The 23,833-nt window shown below is 48.6% G+C and overlaps 1 protein-coding gene across 2 annotated transcripts in view; it reads left to right on the forward strand.

Moving 5' to 3' along the window:
• SORL1 (sortilin related receptor 1) overlaps positions 1–23,833 on the forward strand; it is a 147,599-nt gene that overhangs the window by 20,795 nt on the left and 102,971 nt on the right. For both annotated transcript variants that reach the window (XM_032359124.1, XM_032359125.1), the window contains exons 3-6: positions 854–979; positions 7,360–7,521; positions 9,123–9,190; positions 14,107–14,287. In XM_032359124.1, coding sequence (XP_032215015.1) covers positions 854–979; positions 7,360–7,521; positions 9,123–9,190; positions 14,107–14,287 — 537 coding nt within the window. The remainder of the gene's footprint in view (positions 1–853; positions 980–7,359; positions 7,522–9,122; positions 9,191–14,106; positions 14,288–23,833) is intronic.

The following is a 23,833-nucleotide window of genomic DNA, read 5'->3' on the forward strand; positions in this document are numbered from 1 at the left end:
TTTGCGACGCCGGGCTGTGGGGAGAGCGCCCAGAGCTCTTCCACATGGAGAGGGTGGTATGGTGTCTGGTCCCTAGGAAGCACCCGCGAATGACAGTTCCTCTTGGGTTTTTGACAGTTCCTCTTGCGGGGTAGCCAGAGCCCAGCAAGCAGGGGAGAAGTCCGTCATGCCGGCACGTGCCGGGCTCCCGTGGCCATTCCCCGCCACCCTGGGTGGCAGCATCAGCGAGCCTGAGTGCTGGGGCGGGAGGGTATCTTGAACCTATATATTCAACCTCGGTGCATAGTGAATCACTCAGTACCTTCTTTCTTGTCTCGTGGGCTTCTCTGTGGAGGCCTGGGAGGGTTTCCTTTTTCATCCTGTGCAGTGTTATAGGAACAGACCTCCCCAGCAGAGGGTTGAAGAATTATATTACCTTTTGGGGACATCTCAACAGATGGCAAAACAAGTTCCCCGTCCCTCCCCCTTGGACATCCACATTCTCTCTGCCTCTGGATGCTCAATACTTAACCTGGCCGTGGGGAGGAGGTCATTGCTTCCATCCATGGGTACCCCCGACAGTCCCTGCAGGGAAGCGTCTTGGCCTCAGAAAGGAGCCTGTGTCCCCTGGGCAGCAAGGGGTTGCGGTGCTCCCCGGGCTTCCTGTTCCCCACACGCTTGGGGTGGCGGGTGGAGGGGTGCCCCGCTTCTCCTGGGCACGTCATCTCTTTCCATCTGTCGCATCCTGACACCAGGGACCTGCCGGGAACGCCATTCGGGATCCGGGGCAGGACATTGGCAGGTGCGGGCGGAGGGAGCGGTCTCTTGGCCACAGTTCTCACCAGCTCTTCTTTGTCCTCTCTCCCTGACTCAGGTGTACGTGTCTTACGACTACGGGAAATCGTTCAAGAGAATTTCCGAGAAACTGAGCTTCGGCGTGGGAAACAACAGTGAGGCGGTGATTGCCCAGTTCTACCACAGCCCCGCGGACAACAAGCGCGTAAGGGGGCGGCGTCCGGCCGGTCGGAACTTCATGGGGCTGAATTGGGGGATGACTGCCATGCTCAGGGTGCGAGGCGGGGCTGGGAGGAGGAGCTCCTTGTCGTCATCTCGTGTGTGATCAGGCAGGCCGGGTGCTGGCCAGGCAGGATTCCCGGACAAGCAGTGTCAGGCTAACACGAAGAAAGAAAATCTGCCAACCAATGAGCTGCCCATCTCATAGACGGCAAAAGTGTTACATGGGTTTTCTGGGACTTTCACCACCCGTGTGCTGCACGTCTTCCAGGGTGCCTGCCGAATGCGTGGTTTTGGGGCATCACCAGCGTGTGTGGGCGGTCACGCCTGCACGCGCCCCTCTCCCTCCAACCTGTACCGGTCTAGGAATGAACATCGAGGCAAGGCGGCAGATACTGCTGTGTCTGCGTTTGTTTTCCCAGCTGGCTGGCCCGGGGCTCTGTTTCTGCCGTAGAACCCGGGCAGTTGGTTGTGGAGGAGGCAGTGATTTGAGATGGCCCTTGGTCCCCCAGAGAGATGGAGGGGAGGTGAAGGCGAGAGGGCAGGTGTGAGGCAGCCTGCGAGGTTAGGTCTCTGTGGCTTGGGCAGTTGTTACTTGACTGCTCTCTTCCCCACTCTGGGGAGCCCTAGCTCGTGTCCAGAAGCAGGATGACTGCTGCTAAGGATGATCAGAGAGCTTCGAGGGAAGGGAAGCTGCTGCTCTTTGCTCATCCAGAAAGGAACAAGACCCTCAGGGTCTTCTGGCCAGGTGCCCCCCACCACTAGCTTCTCGGGTTGCCTGTATTAAAAATCTTTAGCCACTGGAATGGCACCAGCCGAGTGGAACAGAGCCCATCCACAGGGAGCTGGGTCCTGAAGGCTACCCTGCCTGGCCGGACATTAACCTTTTAGTTGCTGGATGGTGGACAGGCCCTGGGGAAGGCACCAGGCCGCTGGTGCTTAGGAGGGGCCTCTCTTGGGTTTCAAGGAAGCAGCTATTTACTAACGGGTATAGAAACAATTTTTTTTTTTTTTAGACTAGAATAACTACTACTGGTACGTGCTGGTTAATATTAGCCCTGCCTGATGATCTCAAAGCAGAGCAGCAGTTAGGAACAGCTCCCCGCCCTCACTCCCCTAACTCACTCCACAATGAAAAGCAAGGAAGAGGTGTTGGAGGGATTTGGCTCTGGGGACAAGATTGCCAGCCATCTGCACTGGCTTCTCCCGCCGCGTTTGGTCGGGCAGGTCTGGGACTTCGCACTCCCAGAGCTTGGTGTCCCTTGCTGCCCGGTGTGCTCTTGGCTTCCAAGAGGTGAGGCTCCCTGCCCCAGGGTCCAGGTTGCTGGCTGTGCCCCATCTCCCCTGGAGAGATCTGTATGCCTCCTGCCTTGCAAGCAGCAGATAACACTCGGATGACTCACCTTATTATCCTTATCTTTTACATGCTGTCCTAGAGCTAACTCGTATTGCAGTTGTGGCCTTGGGACCACTCTGTGGTCCCCTTGGAATCTTCTTTTTCAGCTCCCTCTGCCCCCCTGCCTTCACCTCCTACCACAAGGGCACAGATGTCTGCAAGCAGGTTCTGACTTACTTCCTGCTTGTCATGGGTTGTGGTGAGCAGCTGCTGGGCCCACATCCACATCTGAGTAGTCAGAAGACAGGAAAGATGAAGTTCTGGGCTTGCAGAGCGGGTTCGTGCAGCGGGGAGAGGGGCTTTTGGAGCATCAGGTGTGGAGAAGGAGCAAGGGCACTGGGGCATGCAAGAAGAGAACACCAGGGGTGGTTGTCAAGGAGTCTGGGGTACGGGAAGGCCAGGGCATGCCTTCAGCCTGGGCCCTCCCAAAGTGGGAGGTGGGGCGTCTTGGCTTTCTCATTGGAGAGATGGACCTACTTTGGAGCCGGTGGGGAGACGAAAGAGGAGCTGCCTTCTTGGAAAACCTAGTGACACAGGAAAACCTAGTGACACTGTGGGGCACAGGCCTGGAGCAGACTGAGTGGGGTTAGAGAGGCAGTCTTCTCTGCTGAGTTTCTAGTTCTCTAAAGAAAGTGGTTACCCCTCCCCATCTTCTCAGGAAGGAAGCTGTGACTCTCACTGTGCCGGTTTCTTCTGTTACTTTTACCTTGGAAGGTGCATTGCCTCACGAGACCGGCCACTTCCTGAGAAAAATCACACAGGCTAGGTGCCTCGCTGTTGACACCACCAGGCCCGCTGGGCCCGGGCACATCCCCCGTGTGAGGACCTGAGGGTGTGGTCAGGGAGCAGGGTTTGAAATGACTGTGGTCAGCGGCCTGAATAGGCGAGGATGTCACCCGGGGGCCCTGTGGAACCCTGAAGGGGGTATGCCTGTGGAAGGGGAAGGGAAGGGCTGGTTAGGCAAGCAAGCTCTGCTCTAGTGGTTTTGCTTTATGATGGAAATGGAGTGGCTGTGGGGTCATGTGAGGGTTTGGGTCTATTTTTGCACCTGCCAGCAGCCCCACTTCCTTCTTCTCAGCCTTGTGTGCCGCCTCCCTGAAGCAGTGCGCAGCCTGGGCTGCCTGGGAGTGCTGCTGGCCCCGTGGCGCACCTGAGGTCAGCCAAGCAGTACATCTGGGGCTCCTTCCAGAAAGCCCTAGAGTGTGCAGCTAGGCTTCCCAACCTTGAGAGGTAGTCCTCTCTGTCTTTCCCTTCATTCTCATCTCCTGGAGATACATTCCTTCATTGCCTCCTCTTCCCATGTCATCAGCTCCTGGTTCCCCCACTGAGACCCAGAGAGAATCACTTATACGAACATGGAAGTGTGTTCTGTAGCTTATGTTATACGTCTAGAGGTCTTTGTGTTTTCAGAGGAAACATCATTTTAAGCCCAAAGCTGAACATTGCATGATTGCAAACAGGACGGGAGAGGTGGGTGTGTTTGAGGGCACTTCTGACATCACACAGTCTAGGAAGCACCCGGTAGGTCGGCTCTGCTGGCACATCTTTGGGGCTGGCCTCGAGGAGACTGGACGGCAGGCAGTCAGGGGACCTCAAGGCAGAGTGGGACATGCTGTACTTCCTGTCCTGTGCTCATGTTGTTACATCACGGCATGCCTGCATGATGGTGGGAAGTCACAGCGGCAGCGGGGGAGGGGCGCAGCTGGGGATTGAGTGAGGTCAGGTCAGAGGAGGAAAGTCTTCGCGGGGTACTTGGCATTGGAAATGGAGCTTCAAGGATGGGTGTGATTCCAGTAGCTGAGCAGAGTTGGTGGGAGTCCTTGAAGGGGAGGAGGCCATGGGCAATGTCAAGGCGTCTGTGGCTTCTGTACAGGCAGGAGGGAGGGAGACTCACTTCTCAGGCATGGAGGGTTGGCCCTGGGGCTCTTTGAGATACGAGGCAGGCCTCTAGCTGAAGATGGGGGAGTTTGCTTTTTTCCTCGAAGACAGTGGGGAGCCATGGAAGGATCTTTGAGTAGGGGACTCATTGTACATAGAGTCTTTTAGGGAAACGTGTGTCCTGGCAAGAGGCAGGATAGATCAGAAAGGGGAAAGATAAGAGAGGGGTCAGGAAGTCATGAGGGGGTCATGGTAATATAGACATGATGCTGCCTGGTTCCTCAGCCAAAGTTCCTATCACCCTCTTGCCAAGCCTGGGATGGCACAAGGGGGCCTAAGAAGCCCAGTGCCCGGCCCCAGTTTGCGCACGGGCTCTAGCAGGGAGTTCACAACGTGGGTAGCACTGGGGACGCAAAGGAGAGCAGAGATCTGAAGAGGAAAACATAACTAGGTGGGTAGCGGATGGGGCATGGGGCCGAGGCCAGGCAGTGGAGTGAAATCCCGCCTCTCATCGTGAGGACTCAGGCCGGGAGCAGGTGTAGCATGTGGAGAGCTTGGGGCTCTCTTGATGGCGGGATGGCATCAGAAGTCTCCGTTGTGGATGTAGAGACTCTCTTCAGTGCATCAGAGGGGAGATGCTGAGGAGGGTCAGGTCCAAAGTCAGGATCAGACTGTAGATTAAAAGTCCCAACATGCCTGATCTCGGCAGTGGTAGTTGAAGCTGCATGGGGCCTGTGGACAATGGAGCAGGTTTGCAGCAGGGGACGGAAGAGTGGTGAGGTTATGCGGGGGTGGGGAGTGGAGGCGGACGAAGAAGGAGCCAGAGGAGAGTCAGGGACAGGCCGTCAGGTGCGGGGCTCGGAGGCTTGGCATGAAATGGCGTTGCCCAAGGCCAGGGGAGGGAGCTCCCTCTACAAGCCCGGGGAGCCGACTGAGAGAGGGAGGCACGTGGATGAGCCCCGGGGGCACAGGGTGACACCTGGCCTGAAATTCCGCAAGTTCTGCCTCTTTGTTGGAGGAGAGAAGAAAAGATTGGGTGAACGGTGAAGGGATGGGCTCCGAACCGGCCGGACGCGGCTGTAGGTGCTGCTTCCTGGCTCACCTTGGCCGGTTAACCTCTTCTGCCCTCCAGCGTCCTGGTTAGTGAAGGAGGATAAGATTGTACCCAAAGGAGGGCCTGGCTGTGAGTACCAGAAGGATGGAATGAGGCTAGGGTGAGCGTGAGCTGAGGCCGCACTGCTTGTCTGCTCCGTGCCCAGCACACAGTACGTGCTCGTGACGCATTCCCTTTTCTGATAAACAGTGTGTCCAACGTGGGGCTCGAACTCACAACCCCAAGATCAAGAGTCGCAGGCTCCACCGCCTGAGCCAGGCAGGCGCCCCTGTTCTGGGCACATTGAGCTGTCATTGTGAATGACAGATAATACGTTTTATAACCGGCTTCATGACTTTTATGTCTTCAAATGTGAAACCCCTAGAAAGGATGGAATAGGTTTCTGGAGAAATCTTTCTAAACCGAGAGCACTCCATTCCCTAGTAACAGAGATGGTTTCGGAGCAGGAAAAGGGGCTCCGGCATTTCTAGGGAACGCCTCTTATGCCAGAAATGATGATGGTCCTTTTAAGGATCATAATTGTTTTTACAACATTGCATTTGCTTGTGGTCGTTTATGTTTTCAAAACATTCGCTCGCCTTTACGGTTAGATTTAACGAGGCTCCGGCGGAGTTTGGAGCTCGGCGTTAGAGGCCGTGGAAGGAACCCGAGAGGAAGAACGCGTAGAATGCGCTCCTGGGAATCGGGGAGGGAGAAGCCAAGGGCGGAGGAGCGAGAACGTGGGCGCAGCGTGCGGACCGGCGCGAGTATTAGGACGTGCCCTCGCTGCTTGTGCCAAAAGGATTCTGAGCAGAAGATTGATCTGGTCAGCTGCGGTCAGGGAGGGGAAGTGTGCTGGGATGGATTCCTTTGGATTGTCAATCTGGAATTTTAGGGACTGGTGGGCACTGAGAGCTGGTCCCCCTTGCTCTGGCCACGGTGAGCCACTGGGCTGCCCTCGCCCTTCCAGGAGCAGGTGCTGCCCTTCCCACCTCTCTTGTGTGTTCCAGGCCTGCTGCCCTCTGTAGACATTTCCCGCAGGCCCTCCTGGCCGTCCTCAAGTCTGTGCTCTACCTTTGTCCCCTGTGTTCCCGAACTCATACTGCTCTCCACTCGGATGTTCTATCCCTCTGGAAGTCTTGCCTGCCCTCCAAGGGCCAGATCTTCCCTGCTTCCCTTCTGAGCTCCCAAACTGGGACTCCTCTGGACCGTGCGCTCTCACGGGACTTCGTCTGTGGTTCCGCGCAGAATCTCATTTCCCCCTGAGTTACAGTCGCCCATGGTCACGTCTGTCTTTCTCGCATGCGAGACTGCAAGGATTCTGGGTTTTCACTGTGGCGCCCGCAGCGTCCGGTCCACGGGGGATAGCCCACGGACGTTTGTGAAGTTGAATTGCCGTGGTCCTTTCTCCTGGAGGACCCTCTAGGCTGGCAGTCACTGTGCGGTCCTACTTGTTCAGAGCCGCTCACCTGGGCAGGGCTAAGTCAGGTGAAGGCCCTGCCCACCAGAGCTTTTCCTGCCATGCCCCCAAGTGAGGCGGCCGGTCCCTCCTGCAGCTTGGTCCTTGGAGCTGCCCTGTCCCCTGGCCCGGTGGCCAGAAGAAGGAGCTAATCCTCCTAGATGGGTGTGGTTATAGGGACTTCCGTAGCTGCTCAGAGGATGGAGTGGGAGAAGCAGGGTTATCTGTGTGCAGCCACTCTGAAGAGCAGGCCTTCTGGGTCCCCGCTGCCCTCTGATGGTGCCTCAGTGACCTGCCAGAGGGTGGGAATGGCCAGGTCAGTTCAAGAAAAAAATGGGCTTGACTAGCTTGCTGAGCCGGTGACAGGGGAGCCTCTTCTGCACCCTTTCCTTCCCTGAGCCTTGCTTGGTGTGTGCCAGCATCTCCTCCCCGCCGGCAGATGGGCAGGAGGCCAAGTGGGGGCCCCTGCAGGGTCCTGACCCTGCACACTCCGCTGGAGACAGGGTGTCGGGCGCTGAGCTCGCCTTTTTTCTCTTGCAGTACATCTTCGCAGATGCTTACGCCCAGTACCTCTGGATCACGTTTGACTTCTGCAACACTATCCAAGGCTTTTCCATCCCGTTCCGGGCAGCCGATCTCCTCCTGCACAGCAAGGCCTCCAACCTTCTCCTGGGCTTTGACAGGTCTCACCCCAACAAGCAGGTAAGGGAGCTTCTGGAACCCTGCTTCTCTGGTTTTCTGTTCCTGCCCTTGTGGGCTGTGTGTCCTCTGGGTGAACTCCCCCCCACCCACACCTCTTCCTCTGCCAAGCTAACCTTTGCACTAGTTGACTTCCCATGCCTGAGGGAAGTATCTCTCCCTGGCTGCCTTCCAGCTCCCTGGGGACAATGCCCGGTGTTCCGCAGGCCCTCATAGCCAAACATCATGCCCTTCTTGGTATCAATGCACCTTTGTGGGTTTGGGGCTACCTCGAAGCTCTGGAAATTAATCCAGGAGAGCCAGCTAAGGAAGCCTAGAGTCTGGGCTCTGCTGGGACCTCTTCTTGAATCTCTGTTCTACCTTTCCCATCCCCCACCTTAAACTCACTGCTTTTGTACCATTTATTTGAAATTACCATTAACTTTAAATTTTTTTCCCTACATGTGTATGTGTGTGTGCATGCCTGTAATACAAATATGTGTATTTTTCTCCTTTAATTTGGATTTGAAGGAGAGTGAGATGGGGAGAAAACCCAAGTAGGGTTTATATCTCAAGGTTGAAACTTGCCGAATCGAGGCTATTGGTCTGGTATAATCCCATAAAACCGGCAGACCCTGTAGGATTGGATTCATGATGAGTTTTGAACGGCCTGGGTCTGAGGAACCTTGGAACGTTTCTTTTTCTTCGCAGGTTGTTTAACCAAAACATGATCTGTTTACCTTCCCTTGCCTTAGGGAGTAACCTAAGTACGGGCTGGGTCAGTTGACCCTGTAGGTGGATCAATGTTATTTTTAGTCTTCTGCTTCTTCATATGTGGTCTCTAGGACAGGAGGAACGCTCAGGGACTATGTTTGGGAGTTCAGGGGCTTTGGCCAAGCCATCAAGTTCATCACTCCCGGCCGTGTGGTTTGAACTCAAGTGGTTCCCCTTGGTGCTCTTTGCCTCTGCGCTAAGCCAGGGTCCCCTCTGTTCCCCTTTAATCACTGTGGGCCGTTACGAGTTTTTAAGGAAAAGCAGGAAAGTACAGAGTGTAATCCTTTTGTTTTTACTACCCCTGATGGCTGGTGTCGAGTAAACTATAATTTCAGATGATCCGTAAATGGAAGACAATCCCCACTCATTTTTCCTTACAGGTGTTCTTAAGGCCTTAGTAACTGCAGAGAGGAACAGGAAGGTACAGCTCTTGCCTCCCACCTCCACCCCCACTCTTGTTCGGATTTGGAGTAACCAAGCTGGCCTTGCTGATCTCCCGGCCAGCCTTCACAGACCGTGTGTTACTTATGGTGCGGTCTTCTGGTGCGGTCTGAGGGCCGTGCCGTTCAGGTTATGCCTGCCTCTTGCTTCTTTTCCTTCTTCTTCTTCTTCTTTTTTTTTTTTTTAAAGATTTTATTTATTTATTTGTCAGAAAGAGAGAGAGCACAGGGCGAGCATGCACAAGTAGGGGAATGGCTGGCAGAGAGAGAAGCAGGCTCCCTGTTTAGCAGGGAGCCCAATGTGGGACTCGAACCCAAGACCCAGGATCATGACATGAGCTAAAGTCAGACAAAGGAGCCACTCAGGCATCCCTGCATCTTGATCCCTTTTTGTCCTTTTGGTCTTTGCAGCTGTGGAAGTCAGACGATTTTGGCCAGACCTGGATCCTGATTCAGGAACATGTGAAGTCCTTTTCTTGGTAAGTCATCCATCTAAGAAGTTTGAATTATGTAATCACCTTTCTCCAGTTCTAGCTCCTTCCTGGAGGCCAGACCTGCCCTCACCTGAAATGTGGAGCAGGTGGTTCAGAAAGGCCCATTTTAGACCTGGGAATTAGAGCTTCGAGTACCACACACTCACTGCACAGGGCAGTGGGGGATGAGAAAGGAAGGTTATTTGTGAGAGAAGTGATGGAGCTTTTGCATTTTTCAGTCCGTTGGGGAACCCAGGGGAGTCTTGGGGCACTTGCGTGGATTAGAATTTCTAAAGACCTTCACTCTTCGAGCATGATAATAGAAGTGGGATTTTTCGCTGTATAACATTCATTCACTTGTTCATTCATAACGTATTTTCTTTGGATGTCTGCTGAATATAAAACATGCTAGATGCTTTAGGGTAGAAGAAGTTGAATAATTTATGGATATAGTTATTAAGGAGACTGTAGCTGAGGAGGTAAGAAAAGGCATTTCGTGCACATACACACATCCTGGAAGAGTGTAGAAGTCACAGACGTAAGCGGGAGAAGCCAGAGGGGGGACATAGTCTTTCCAGACGGGAGGGTCCCAGACAGTCCATGGTGGAGGTTGCTTAGGAGCCAAGACATGTGCAAGAGGCCGGAGGTCACAGGAGGGGCCTGCAGGTGTGCGGGGCTGGGATGCCAGACAGAAACAGAGTGGCCAAAGGCAGAGACAGTTCCTTGTGTCCAGGCGCTTGGGTGGGGAACAGGGAGTCTAACTTCTGGACAGTGTGTTGGGTGATATCCGGGAAGGGACACTGGTATCTGAAACCACAGTGCTTGGTAAAGGAATCTGAACTGAATTCTGAAAGCAGCGGGGAGCCCCTGCTGGGGTTCTGAGAAGGAGAGAGAAGTCAGCAGGGCTGGCCATGAAGACGTACGGTTGGTGCTCGTGGTCCTTGCTTCTGGCCTTTCACGGTTACAGGATGTGGGTGCTCTTGGACACATGCAGACGAACAGGCAGGACAGATGCTTAGGACCAGACCTGCTGGGTCAGTGGGTCATTCGACCCCTTCCCACTCAGCAGACATGATTCCTCCCACATTGACCCTTGACCTTCACTGCTCCCAGTCAGCTCCCTCTGGAACCTTCCCCATTTCAGTTTCTCACTGCTCAGGCCAAGAACTTGGAGTTGTCCCTGAATTTCATGTTTGTTTCGTGCTTCGCCTTCTACCTGTCAGGAAATCCTGTTGCCTCTACCTTCGGTTAATATCCAGGATCTACTCCTCTGCCATGACTTTACTCCAAGCCACTGCTGTCACTCGTTAGTTGTCCACCTGGTCTTTCCATTTCTGCAGTTAATTCTCAGTACATGGCCAGGTTGATCTTTGTATAAACAGGTCAGATCATGTTGTTCCTCTCTCTGCTTTGAATGCTTTAATATGCACCATCACTTCTCTCAGATCAGTGCTAAGCACGTTCCTACCACCGGGCCTTTGCCCTTGCTTTTTCCCTGCCTAGACTGTTCTTCTTCAAGATACACTTATTGCTTACTCCCTTACCTCATTCAAGTTTGCTCCAATAACACTTTCTAAATGAGGCTTGTCCTAAGGATCCTGTTAAAATTGCAACTACTCCCCTGTCATTTCCTGTGCTGTGATCTGTTCTTTTTTTACATAACACTTACCACATTCTAATATGGGATTATTAGGCTTATTATTTGTCTTTCTCTCTTTGGTAGAATGAAAGCTCCACCGAAGCAGGGGCTTTGGTCAGTTTTGGCACTGAATAAAGCACTGAAATTGTAACTTTGGTAGAGATTGCCAAATCTATGGAGACTGTCAAAATTTGCTCTCGTTTCAGTAACATAGAACTGTGCTTCTCTCCACAGCTGATGCATCAGGTAAGACGTAGTATCTCAGTATAGTCTTAGTTTGAGTTTTTCTTATTATGAATGAGTTTGAACATCTTTTAACTGCTTAAGCATCATTTTTATTTCTATTTTTATGACACATCTTTTCATACCCTTGACCCTTTTTTTATTGAATGGTGAGTCTTTCTATTGATTTCCAGGAACTCTTTGTATATTTGAGGTTAGGCCTCTGTGACATGAGATATCACATGTGTATATTCATTTGTAATTCTAAGTTTATCATATGTGTTTCGAGTTTTCCATATAGTTTTTGTGCTCATTAAATGCAGTAGTACATACTGCCTGTGCTTCTTTTAGCTGTGTGCAGAGGAATGTCTTTGAGTTGGTGTTGCTTCCTTGGTAAATGAGGACAGTAGAGATGGAGGGAACATAAGGAGGGGTCTTAGAGCTGAGTATCTTGAGGCTCCATTGGATTTCCTCTTCAAAGAGGGCAGCTGTTTCTGATCCTTTTTTTTTTTTTTTTTAACTTGGGCAGAGGTTGTGTGTCTTAATGAAATTATGACCACAGTCTTATCCAAGTATAACCTCTACCCGAGGAGTACGTAGAACTTCCTTTTGCTTTATTTGTGTTTTAAGGGGACAAATTGCCCTTTCTCTGTTTATATACCATATATTAAGAGGGCTGGATGACTGAGTAAAGGAACATCACACTTGGGAATTTGAATGTTGTACCTTTTCCTTCCGTGCACATATGCAGATGTCTTAGGGGAAAGGGCTGGCTTTGCTGAATTTAGATAATTATGTATCTGGTGTCAGGGCATTTCAGGCCATTTGGAGGATTTTTCCCCTAGGAGTTCCCATAATAAGTGAGAGTGAAATCTAACCTCTCCGAGAATAATGGCATACATTTATTCAATAATGTGTGGCAGCCTCGGGGCAGCAGGAGTCCAGAAAACCAGTGATCTATGGAATCCGGAGCTGGAGATCGGCAAGACAGGACCATGGAAGGGCTGTGGGGGAGGGACTCAAGGATGCCCTGGGGAGCATGCATCACTGAAGGGTTATACCTGAGGCCAGGTGAGGACTGGGGGCTGTGCTTAGCGATGGAGCAAGGCTTGGAATTTTCAAATGAGGGCAAAGAGAAGAGAAAATCATGCAAGGCTTTTGACGGCGGAGTAGCAGAGGTTAGGCCTCTGTGACATGAGATATCTGTCATGTCACAGATATCTGCGGAGGCGGAGGGGCTCTCGGAAAGGGGAGGTCCACCTAGCGATCACAGAAGAGAACTGGGAGGGAAGTCACAGCTCTTTCTATCTCCAGATACTGGTTTTGTTTAGGAAAGGAAGAGCAGAGGTGAGCTCAGTCTCAAAATTATCTGAGCAAAGGTCCCTTTCTCTCTGCCTTTTTAAAAATACCCAGCAGCTTTGTTTTAATTTGCATATCCTCTAGGGTAGAGGAAGTACTTTAATCAGTACTTCTAATTGTGGAAAAGAAGAGAACATGCCACCACCCCCACACATACGCACACGGGAAGTCTGATGACGAGCGTTTGTCTCCTGCACTAGGACCAAGGCCGCTGGCTGCTCCAGGGCCCTGCTAAGACTCCAGATTGTGGGGCCAGAGTCATCTCTTTTGGTTTCTATTTCGTGTCTCCCCCTTCCTTCTTTCCTCCTTTCCTTCCTCCCCTCTTTTCTCCTTCCCACCCTCCCTCCCTTCCTGTGCTCTTGACAGTGTATCTTTACAGAAATTTTATATCCGAGCCTTCCTTATCCTGAGAGCCATCATGCATATGACAGGCAAAGACAGGCCCAGAAGCGAATCCTGCCATTCCTTGGGTCGTCCCTGTAGCCTCCCTCGGAGGCGCTCCTGATTTTTCCCATGTGCTGCGCAGTACACCTGGCCTAGTATCTGGTTGACCATTAGGGAACCTGAGACAGAGTAGTCCTCCTCCCAGCTGTGGCTGGGGGCCTTATATGGTGTGGAACCCAGTTCTGAGCCTCTTCTCGAGGGAGTTGGATCAAGTCAACCGTGTACTGTGGTCCACGGATTCAGGGCAGCAAGATTCAGGTCAGCTGGGAGCCCTGTAGGACAAAAAGAAATACAAGACGTGGCCTTTGAAGGGATCTCTGCTCTCTCTGGGAGGCTCAGACACATTATGGTGAACAAAGGAACACGGTGAATCAGAAGCATCACTGTGAATCAGAAGCAGCATTGTATGAAGTCTTGAGAGTGATTCCAAAATCCACCCACCCCAAGCAGCTTTCTACCTTTGTTTGAAACTCACATAATGTTGAAATTGAACACTGCGCGGGTGCATGGAGGGTATTGGGAGAAGGGAGGAGAGCTTTGGGGGAGGGCTTCCTGGAAGAGGGGCCATGAAAATGACTTCGGAAGAGTAGGATTTTGACATGCAGGTCCCAAGTGCATGCGGGGTGGGTGCTCTGTTGACGGAGCACGGGGAGCGGGGAGTAGTGAGCTCTGAATTTCTGAAAGGTATCAGGGAGATCAGTATATGTGAGAAAGTTTGCAAAGGAGCCTCACAGAACATGACTGTACTGATAGGATGAGTCCCGATTGCACGGATCAGCAACAGCGGCTCAGGACGGACAGACAGAAAGGGCAGGGCCCGTTCACAAGGTCAGGCTCACTGGTTCCTCATGTGGTTTCTTCTAGAGGCCTGGGAAAACACGCTCCTTCCTTCTCTGAGCTTTACAGCTTGAGGTCAGAAACTCACCGGCAGCCCCGAGCAGTCCCATGCTTATTGATTCCGAAATACCCCGCCTTTTACTTTTCCTTCTTTTCGCTCATCTCAAGCATTGGCCAAGGCTTGCCTGGAGGGACACCCAGGGCGCTTTGAAGAGAGCAGTAACAACATCAAAACTTGACCAAGGGCGATCCCTTTACCTCTCCACTGAGCCAAGGAGCAACCACTGGGCTCTGTTTGTAGCTGGGAGCGTATCATTTGTAGATCCCACCATCGTGTCCCCCCGGTCCTGTTGGCTGTCTGCCTGGTGGAAACGTAGTGTCTCCTGTTGCTTAAACGAGGCAACTTCTCTCTTTCCTCCAGGGGTATCGATCCCTATGACAAGCCAAACACCATCTACGTGGAACGGCACGAACCCTCTGGCTACTCCACGGTTTTCCGAAGTACGGACTTCTTCCAGTCCCGAGAGAACCAGGAAGTGATCCTGGAGGAAGTGAAGGACTTTCAGATTCGGGACAAGTACATGTTTGCTACAAAGGTAGTGGTAAGTTGAAGGCACTGAGGAATGTGGAATCTCCTTTCCCCAAGTTTCCTTTCCAAGGTTTGGTGTTCTGTGATCGAGCCGGTGAGCGTGTGTGTGCAGGGACCGGATCCGGGTGCCCCGTGGAGCTTGACTGAGGGGCACTGGCCATAGACGGACAATCCCTTGGGGCTTGGATGGTCCCAGGAGGTCAGCGGTGTGGAGAAGCTCAAGACAACCATTCGGGATGCCCCTGGGCTCTCGGAACGTGGATGTTTCCTGGTATCGAGCATCCTTGTCAAACACGTGTTTCTTTGAAATCCCAATTAAAAGAGCAAGGAAAGGAGAGGTAGGGCTCCGTGGCAATTTGCTTTAATCTCACCGCCCGATTTCCTTTCAGATTAGGCCAATGTCTTTGGGAATTTTGGACACATGTTAATTTCCATGGCTAATAGAATGTGTAGTCATTGGCTAGTGGGAGTTAATGCTCTAAGAAAAGCAGTGATTAAGCTTCCAGCTGTCAGTAAGTAGCTTAACTCTCAGCCCTTGGGAAAGTCTTCCCCTTGATTTGATGTTTTGGATGGAGCCAGATGTTGGAACAGGGTTGGGGGAGGGGTTGCTCATTTAAAACTAGACTTGATTGTTTAACAGGGCTTGCCTTGCGACTGTCTCAAGTTGCAAGTGATGGCTGTACTGCCCTGTGTAAAGGGAAAAACCGTCCCAAGGAGAGTAAGTTGGGCCACTTTCTTGGAGTGCCGTAGCTTATTTTCTTGATGGGGGCCATTCCCTCCTTGATCTCAGGCTCTGAAGATGGCCTCTGGTAACTGGCCGGCGCTTTGCTTTCCATCACCGTTAACCTTAGGGACCAAAGTCAGGAGTAATGTTTTCCTCCAGATTCTCACTTAAAATATATGGTGGGTAGTTGGTCAGGCAGAAGCAGGCCACTCCCTTTGGTAGGATTCTAGGGTAGAGAGAGGACCTCCCCAGAGAGGAAAGCAGAGAGTAAGGTTAGGATGAGAAGAGAAGGTGTGGGTGGGTTCCCTATTACATGCTTTGCAAAATGTTTTTTAAAGCCACTGTAATTATGGTAGTTTTTTTCCTGTCAGGCTATTTGCGTTAGGTCTCTTGCTGGATCATTCCTTTCTTGCCTTGCCTATCACTTTCTCTCTCTCTCTGTCACACACACACACACACACACACACACACAGATGCCTGCGCACATGCACACACAGCGGCCAGAAACCCATGCAGAAGCTTTCAATAATAGTTCTGTTATCATAGGATCATTGTAGATTGGGTGGGTTGATGAGGGAAGAGAACCAACTGGCAGTGCATGGTAAAATGAGTGTTTCTCCCCCTTTTATTTTCTTCCTTTTTATTACATTAGACTACTGAGCCATAAGGATAAACAACATTGGCCTTGGTTGGATAACCCTATCCGTGGGAGTGTCGTGAGGTTTTTGCAAGTGTAACTTCTTATCTGGGGTGTGCTTAGCACTCAGGCTGCCTGAGTTTGGGGAATTCCGAGTGACCTTAATATTAAACAGATTCAAACCAAATTAGGAAAGTCAAGGAGCTAATTGCGAACCACAGAAAATTGGTTTTGGGTGATTAACTCTTTTGGTTTTTTTCCAGTACCGTGAATGATTACAGTGCTTTTGCAAGTTAGCTTTTTAGAACACATGGGGACAGCCATCTGGATTCTGGACTGGAGCCGGGGTCAGACTCTTCAGGATCCCCCGATGCCCTGTTAGCCTGGCTCTTATTTCGTATGTGCTTTGTGTCTGAGGCCCCTTTGATTTTTTTTTTTTTTAAAGATTTTACTTAATTATTAGAGAGAGAGAGGGAGAGAGAAAATCTCAAGCATAATCCATGTGGAGTAGAGTGCCCAATTTGGGACTTAGCTGTAAGACCCTGAGATGACCCCAGCAGAAATCAGGAGTCAGTTGTTCAACTGACTGAACTGCTTGGGTGCCCTTCCTCCCACTTTGAGATATATATATATATATATATATATATATATATATATATATATATATATATATATATATATTTTTTTTTTTTTAAACCCAAGTTTGATTTTTATTCCTTGTTTTTTGACATGAAGTTCACTTACTTGTCTTAATAGTCTACATGAGAATGATAGGCCATTACGGCAGCAATGAGGCACTTCTGCAGACTGGACCAACATTGATTCCTTAACTTGGCAATAGAGAGCTGTTAGGTTCTTTCTGGTGGATAGCAGTAGTTGCCCGAATGTTGGAGAGAAGTGAGTCTGTAGCTTCACCATCAGCTTATCATGAAAGTCAGCTCCACACCTTTCTTGCACAAATGTATATCAGTAAACTAAGACCCAATGTTGGGCTTGACAGCATCTCCTCTCTTGTTCTAGGTGATCCAGACACAATGTTCTAGAGCAGAGATTGGCAAACTATGGCCCTTCACTTGTTTTTGTCAATAAAGTTTTATTGAAACAGCTATGCTCATTTGCTTACATGTTGTCCATCACTGCTTTCATGTCACAGTGGCAGAATTGAATAATTGCATGGAGGCAGGATGGCTCACAGACTCTAAAATATTTCTGTATGGATCTTTACAGACAACCAGCCCTGTTGTAGAGGCAAGATGCTGTTACCCTTTGAGTTGGCATCAGGCAACCAGAATCCTCTCGTGTGAAAGCTTGATAAGTCATGGGCATTACCCCTAAGAGTTCAGGTTACAAGCCTCCTTAAATTGTTATGTGCTGTTCATGCCCGAGTATTATCTTTAGGATATAATGGCCACTTCAAATATCTTGCATGCCACTGATCTCCCGAGAGAGCTCATTTGTACTTTTGCTGTTCTGACCAACCAACCACTATTGAAAACCAATTTCTAATCTTCATTATGCTCATTTAAGGTCTCTAACGGTAGAGATAACAAGAAAATTTAGTAATCATTGCAGGATTATGGGCTTCTCCATGAAACGTTAGTAGACCACAGTTGGAGCATGATTTTTTAGGAGAGCTGACCAAAACCAAGCTATTGACAACATTTTTTTTCTTTTCTTTTATTTATTTATTTATTTATTTTTTCTTTTAAAGATATTATTTATTTATTTATTTATTTATTTCTCAGAGAGAGAGAGCGAGAGCGAGCGCGCGCGCAAATGCAGGCAGAGGCAGAGAGAGAAGCAGGCTCCCTGCTGAGCAGGGAGCCCGATGCGGGACTCGATCCCAAGACCCTGGGATCATGCCCTGAGCTGAAGGCAGTGGCCTAACTGACTGAGCTACCCAGGTGTCCCAACAAATTTTTTTAATCGTAACATTACTTAAATGTATGTAAACATAAAGCTAGGTATAAATAGATGCTTAATGCATATAATTTATATGTAACAGTAAAACCCAAACACATTATAAATAACAATAAACAAATATAACACCCCAACAAATTATAAATAAAACTAAAATACCAATACATTCAATATAAATTTTTATAACACCTGTATTAAAATATAATTCCTATGCCATAAAATTCACCCTTTTAAGGTATATAGCTCATTGGTTGTTCACTTAGTCACAGAGTTGTTTATGCTTACCCCTATCTAATTCCAGCCCCCACACCCCCATTCTGTTCCCCTCCCCTCCCTGGCAAGGACAAACCTATTTCTGCCTCCTAGAATTGCCTGTTCTGGACATTTTATGTAAAGAGTATCTTAAACCATGTGACCTTTTATAATTGTTTTCTTTCCTAGTATAATATTTTCAGATTTCATCTGTGTTTCATCAGAATTAATGTGTCTTCAGGTCCACTGCCTCTCTCTCCCGCCGCTTCAAATCTCCCGTTGAACCCCTCTGGTGATTTTTTTCTTGTGACTTATTGTCCTTTCCCACTCAAGAATTTGTATCTGTACAAATGTCTGTTTCTTTATTGATATTCTCTCTTTGGTGAGACTGTGTTCTCATATTTTCCTTGAATTCTTGTGACATGGTTTCTTCTAATTTTTTAAGCATATTTATGATAGGGGATTTAAATTTTTCATCTGTATGTCTAATATTGGGCCTTCCTCAAAACAGTTTCTATTGACTGTGTGTGTGTGTGTATGTGTGTGTGTGTGTGTGAGCTGTGTCTATGTAGGGAACATACTTTGAGGTTTGCTTGATCTTGTCATTCTTTTATTGAAAATCAGACATTTTCGATGGTATATAATGCGGCAACTGCTCGTATCAGAGTAGCCCCTTCCCAGAATGGTTTTTGTTGCCTTTTCCTGCTGTTGCCTGTGTTTGTTTTGTCTGTGAGTTTCCTGCATTAATTTGTAGAGTTTGTATTCTTCATTGTGATGGTATGAAATGTTTGATAATTAGGTTTCATGCTCAGTTAATGATCAAATAGAGATTTTTCTTAAATGCTTTGAATCAATACATCTGCTAGCCTTTGCTGAGGGCCTTGGAGTGTGGGTGCGGGGTCTGCCTTTGGTGCAGCCTACAGCTCTGCCTTAGCCTTCAGTTCCTGCTTCCACAGACCCAGCCGTGAGCCATTAGGCCCTTCTGCATACTCATAGTTCTTGCGTGTGTGACCTTGTAGAGTCCCCAGAACATTTCACAGCATATTGAAGCCTCTCAGGAGCATCTACTTCCTCAGCTTTTCCTTTCATGCTTATGAGTGAGCCTTTTGTGAGCTCCCGGCCATCATGTTGCTCCAGCAGCTGTGATGCGAAACATAGGCCATTTTTCTCTGTTTTTCTGTAAGCGAGCTGGCTATAGGTCTGTTTGTGCAGGGAGCTCTATAGGAAGAGAAGACCCGAGAACATGGTTTTCACGCTGGGCATGGCAACAGTCTGCCCCTGCAGGGGCTGTGCGGCTGCTGGTTTTCACAGTTCCCGTAGCTGCGAGGCTGTGCATTTCCAGGGCTACCGCCGGGCCAGAGAGAAAGGGATGGGACTGAAGCCATGAGGTCGGCTGTTCCTGCTGAGCTTTGACACTGTTCTCCACTAAGTGCTCTCCGGGTTTTGGCAAGCCTTTGTTTAATTTTTCAAATTCTGAAAAAGTTGACTTGGAGAATTTTTGTCAGTGGTCCTGTTGCTTTTCGGATGAATGGATTTTCAGAGTTCCTTTTTCTGCTGTTCTCAACGTGCTTCCAATGAATATTAACTTCGTGAAACTTTATTATGGATGTTTTCTTTTCTTCTTTCTCTTAAAGATTATTTATTTATGTATTTATTTGACAGCAAGAATAAGTAGGGGGAGAAGCAGACTTCCCACTGAGCAGCCTGACAGGGGGCTTGATCCTAGGACTCTGGGATCACAGCCTGAGCTGAGCTGAAGGCAGATGTCCAACCTACTGAGCCACCCAGGCGCCCCTATTATGCATGTTTTCAAATCTGTCTAAAAGCACAGTTTATACTGATAGGACCACCACAGTTGCCCTCATTCAGCCTCAATATTATTTACATGTGCTAATCTCTTTTTGGCAGTGTACCCATGAGTTATTTTTTTCTTGGAATATTTTATTTTGTTTTTTTTTATTATTTTTTTAGTAGCCTCCACGCCCAGCATGGACCTCAGTGTGAGGCTTGATCTCACAACCCTGAGATCAAGACCTGAACTGAGATCCAGAGTCAGATGCTTAACCGACTGAGCCACCCGGGTGCCCCTTTCTTTGAATATTTTAAAAGCAAATCATAAATATGTATATATAAAATATATATAAAATGTTATCCATAAATATTTTAGTATGAGCAGCAGTAATGTGGATAATGATGTCTTGCTGATCCCTTGTCATGGTTTCAGAGGAGAAGGTGGCGGTGAATACGCAAGCCCCTTCTGGACTGTGTCCTTGTCTGCCATGTGCCTTGGGGTCCCTCACTCTCTGACAGCTGTTCTCCACGAAACGTTCAGTTGAAGAGCTCCTGTGACATCCTGTGGTCTTCACTTGGCAAGAACGTGTCATTCATTTAGTTCCCCTCTGCTCTTCCCTCCTTGACCTCGCATTTCCTTTGATAGAATCTCAAACATAAATGGAAGGGCACTTTCTGAAATTCACATTTTCCAGAAACTTACATCAATTTATTTTTCCTTATCGGAATGAAAGCACCAAATGAAACAAAGATCTTATCCTACATTTTCAGACCCTAGAATCCTGGTATAACCCGAAGCATTGAAATACCTCCTGGATGCCGGTAGAAGTATTTGTGTGTATTAACTGGGGTAGCCTTTCAGGAAGGCTCTTTCTTCTGCTGAAAGTGAAAATGTTGACGTAGGGGTTTTAAGAAGGGCATCCTACAGACACTCTTGTGTAGTTCTGACAGAGGTAATATATCCAGGTATATTCACTCAAGAGTGCTTCTGGAAATCACGTCAGAGCCCATGAGCTGTTAAATGAGAGACGCCTAAGAGACTCTGATAATGAAGAAGGTTGAATTGCGCAAGAATATTTCTAGCACAATCTGCATCGTGTGTGGAAAATAAAATTGCATGTATCAAATTGACATTGTGTTCAATTACCGGTAACAGAGTAGAAGTGAAAAGTGGCTTAATGAATACAGATATTTCTCTCCTCAGTGCTACCTGGAGGCAGGCAATGTAGGGCTGGTTTGTTGATACCCTGGTGTCATTGGGGGCCCAGGCCTCTCTCTGTTCCACCAGCCTGACAGTGATTTCCATCCTCACCGTTCCCTCGTGGTCCAGGACATCTGTACTAGCCTTTGGGTCTTTACGAGAGTCAGAAAGAGTAAGGACAGATAGGCCACAGTAGGACCCCTTCCTTCTGATTAAGTCCCTTTAAGCAGCCTTCCTAGAAACCCAACACACCATTTAGGCTTACAGATCTGGATTAGTTCTCAGTCACATGGCCACATGTAGTTATGCAAAAGGCGGAGGACCCCAGTGCGTTATTTGGGGTGGCAGTCAATATCATTTTGCTAAGGAGGAAAGACTAATGGGTGTTCAGGAAGTATAGCATTGTCTGTCACTATATAAATATGCCTGGGGTGATGGTACAGAACACTTCTCAAAGACCCCATGAAAGGGGCGCCCAGTTGGCTCGGTGGGTTAAAGCCTCTGCCTTCAGCTCAGATCGTGGTCTCAGGGTCCTGGGATTGGGCCCCACATTGGGCTTTCTGCTCAGCGGGGAGCCTGCTTCCCCTTCTCTCTCTGCCTGCCTTTCTGCCTACTTGTGATCTCTCTCTGTCAAAATGAATAAATAAAATTACAAAGAAAAAAAAAAAGACCCCACGAGAGCCTGTTCCCTGTTACTCCCTGGGGAAGAGGGCAGGAGGAGCGAGTGGAGGGTAGGGAGCTGAGCATCTGCATTTTACCTTATAGCCGTCCATACTGTTGGGTGTTTCTTTCTCATGAGCATGCTTTACTTTTTCTTTTTTTTAAAGATTTTTATTTATTTAATTTACAGAGACACAGTGAGAGAGGAAATATAGGCAGGGGGAGTGGGAGAGGGAGAAGCAGGCTTTCTGTTGAGAGGGGAGCCTGATGTGGGGCTTGATCCCAGGACCCTGGGATCATGACCTGAGCCAAAGGCAGACACTTAACAGAGCCACCCAGGCACCCCATGTTTTACTTTTATAATGGTGGTAAAGAGAAACTCAGCAACCACAAGAACCCATGGCTTATTAAGGAAAGTTAGTAGGAGATTATGATACATCTATCTGACAATCCACAGTGTCCCACGGTGTAATTATTAATGTGTTTCTTGGTAGCAAGAAAGTATTACAGTAGCTCCTTAGGGGTGAGCCTGCATTGTCCAGGCTTTGGAACTATTGTCCCAAAGGTAAGTAGGACGCATGTGTTTTGAGCTTGCTTTTTAAATTTTTTTTGTTTTTTGTTTTTTGGTTTGTTTTAAGGTTTCTTACAACCTTTGTACTCGGACTTTTGCATCTATGGAGGAAGACTGACCTTGATGTGCGTTCTCAATTCTTGTGCCAATCAACAGCACGCATTAAGAATGCTTAACTAATCGGGCGCCTGGGTGGCTCAGTGGCTTAAGCCCCTGCCTTCGGCTCAGGTCATGATCTCAGGGTCCTGGGATCGAGTCCCGCGTCGGGCTCTCTGCTCGGCAGAGAGCCCGCTTCCCTCTCTCTCTCTGCCTGCCTCTCCATCTACTTGTGATTTCTCTCTGTCAAATAAATAAATAAAATCTTTAAAAAAAAAAAAAAAAAAAAGAATGCTTAACTAATCATGGCCCTGGTGTCACTGAGAAAAGTAGCTCCTTTCTAAGGTTTAACCACAGTGGGAAGTAGTGAACAAGTTTAAGGCATCAAAGTGTGTGTTTCACGGACATCTGTGTATTCATATATGTATATAGGGATTTACATAGGGTAACTTAACATGGATCCTCTGACCTTCCTTTATGAATAGCTTTAAAATTTTATTGACTTAAGGAGGGCTTTTGGGATCTATGCCTGACAGTTTTGCTGGGCACTGTTTTCTCACTCAGGTAATGTTTTACATTTTTAATTTAAAATTAAATTTTAAATAACTTTTAAGAGATCCATGTTTCCTCTGGCCTCCTATTGAGTACAAGCCATTAACATGGTTTTCCGTGTGACATTTTAGAAAGGCAGTCTTTTGTACTTCCCTACCTGGCTTCTTTCAAATAAGTTACTTTTTTTTTTTTTTTTTAAGATTTTATTTACTTACTTATTTGACAGAGAGAAATCACAAGTAGATGGAGAGGCAGGCAGAGAGAGACAGAGGGAAGCAGGCTCCCCGCTGAGCAGAGAGCCCGATGCGGGACTCGATCCCAGGACCCTGAGATCATGACCTGAGCCAAAAGCAGCGGCTTAACCCACTGAGCCACCCAGGCGCCCCTCAAATAAGTTACTTTTAAGCATTTGTTTGAATATGTGTGTGTGTACCTTCACATTCATCAGCTTGCTCTTTACATAGTGTCTATTGAACATATATTAGTGCAGGGAATTCAGTTATAGTTAAGAGAAATTGGTATGTTTCATACTTTATAGGAATTTAAAATCTGTAGTAACAGTAGCAACGTGGTCAAGGATAAATGAAGCCAGATGTGCACCCTTTCCGGCTGGTGATCCCAATATTCTGATCAGCTTAATAGGCCCGTGTGTGATTCTGTCCACATGATGGTGTGTGTCCCTTTCTGTCTGGATAGATGTGCACCATTTGGCTTTTGTTCGCTGCCCCATATGTTCAGAGCTGGAAAAACCCACATTAAGCCTTTATGGTGGTTCTCACCTTTTTCTGAACCATTGACCGTTTTGAGGATCCAGTAAAGATTGTGTCCCTCCCCAGCAGGATGAATGGGTGCATCTATCACACTGTTTGCCTGTGTATTTATAGGGTGCCTGGACCCTGGAAACCCATCGACAGGAATCCCATGCCTAATCAGCTTCTCAGCTTTATAGATGAATGCATGAGACCTAGAGAGGCTTAGTGACTTCTCGAGGTGGTACAGCCAGCTCTTAATCTAGTGCTTTTGTACACATTTTCGAGATTCCAGCTGTGCTCCAGTATCTCTCAAACACAATGTGACGGGGCTGACCTCACGGGGCATGCCCTGGGCCCTACTGAAGAGAACATATTCCAGCAAAAATGTTCATCAGGGAGAAGT

This window comes from Mustela erminea, chromosome 9 (genome assembly GCF_009829155.1).
Source record: "Mustela erminea isolate mMusErm1 chromosome 9, mMusErm1.Pri, whole genome shotgun sequence".
Classification (NCBI taxonomy): domain Eukaryota; kingdom Metazoa; phylum Chordata; class Mammalia; order Carnivora; family Mustelidae; genus Mustela; species Mustela erminea.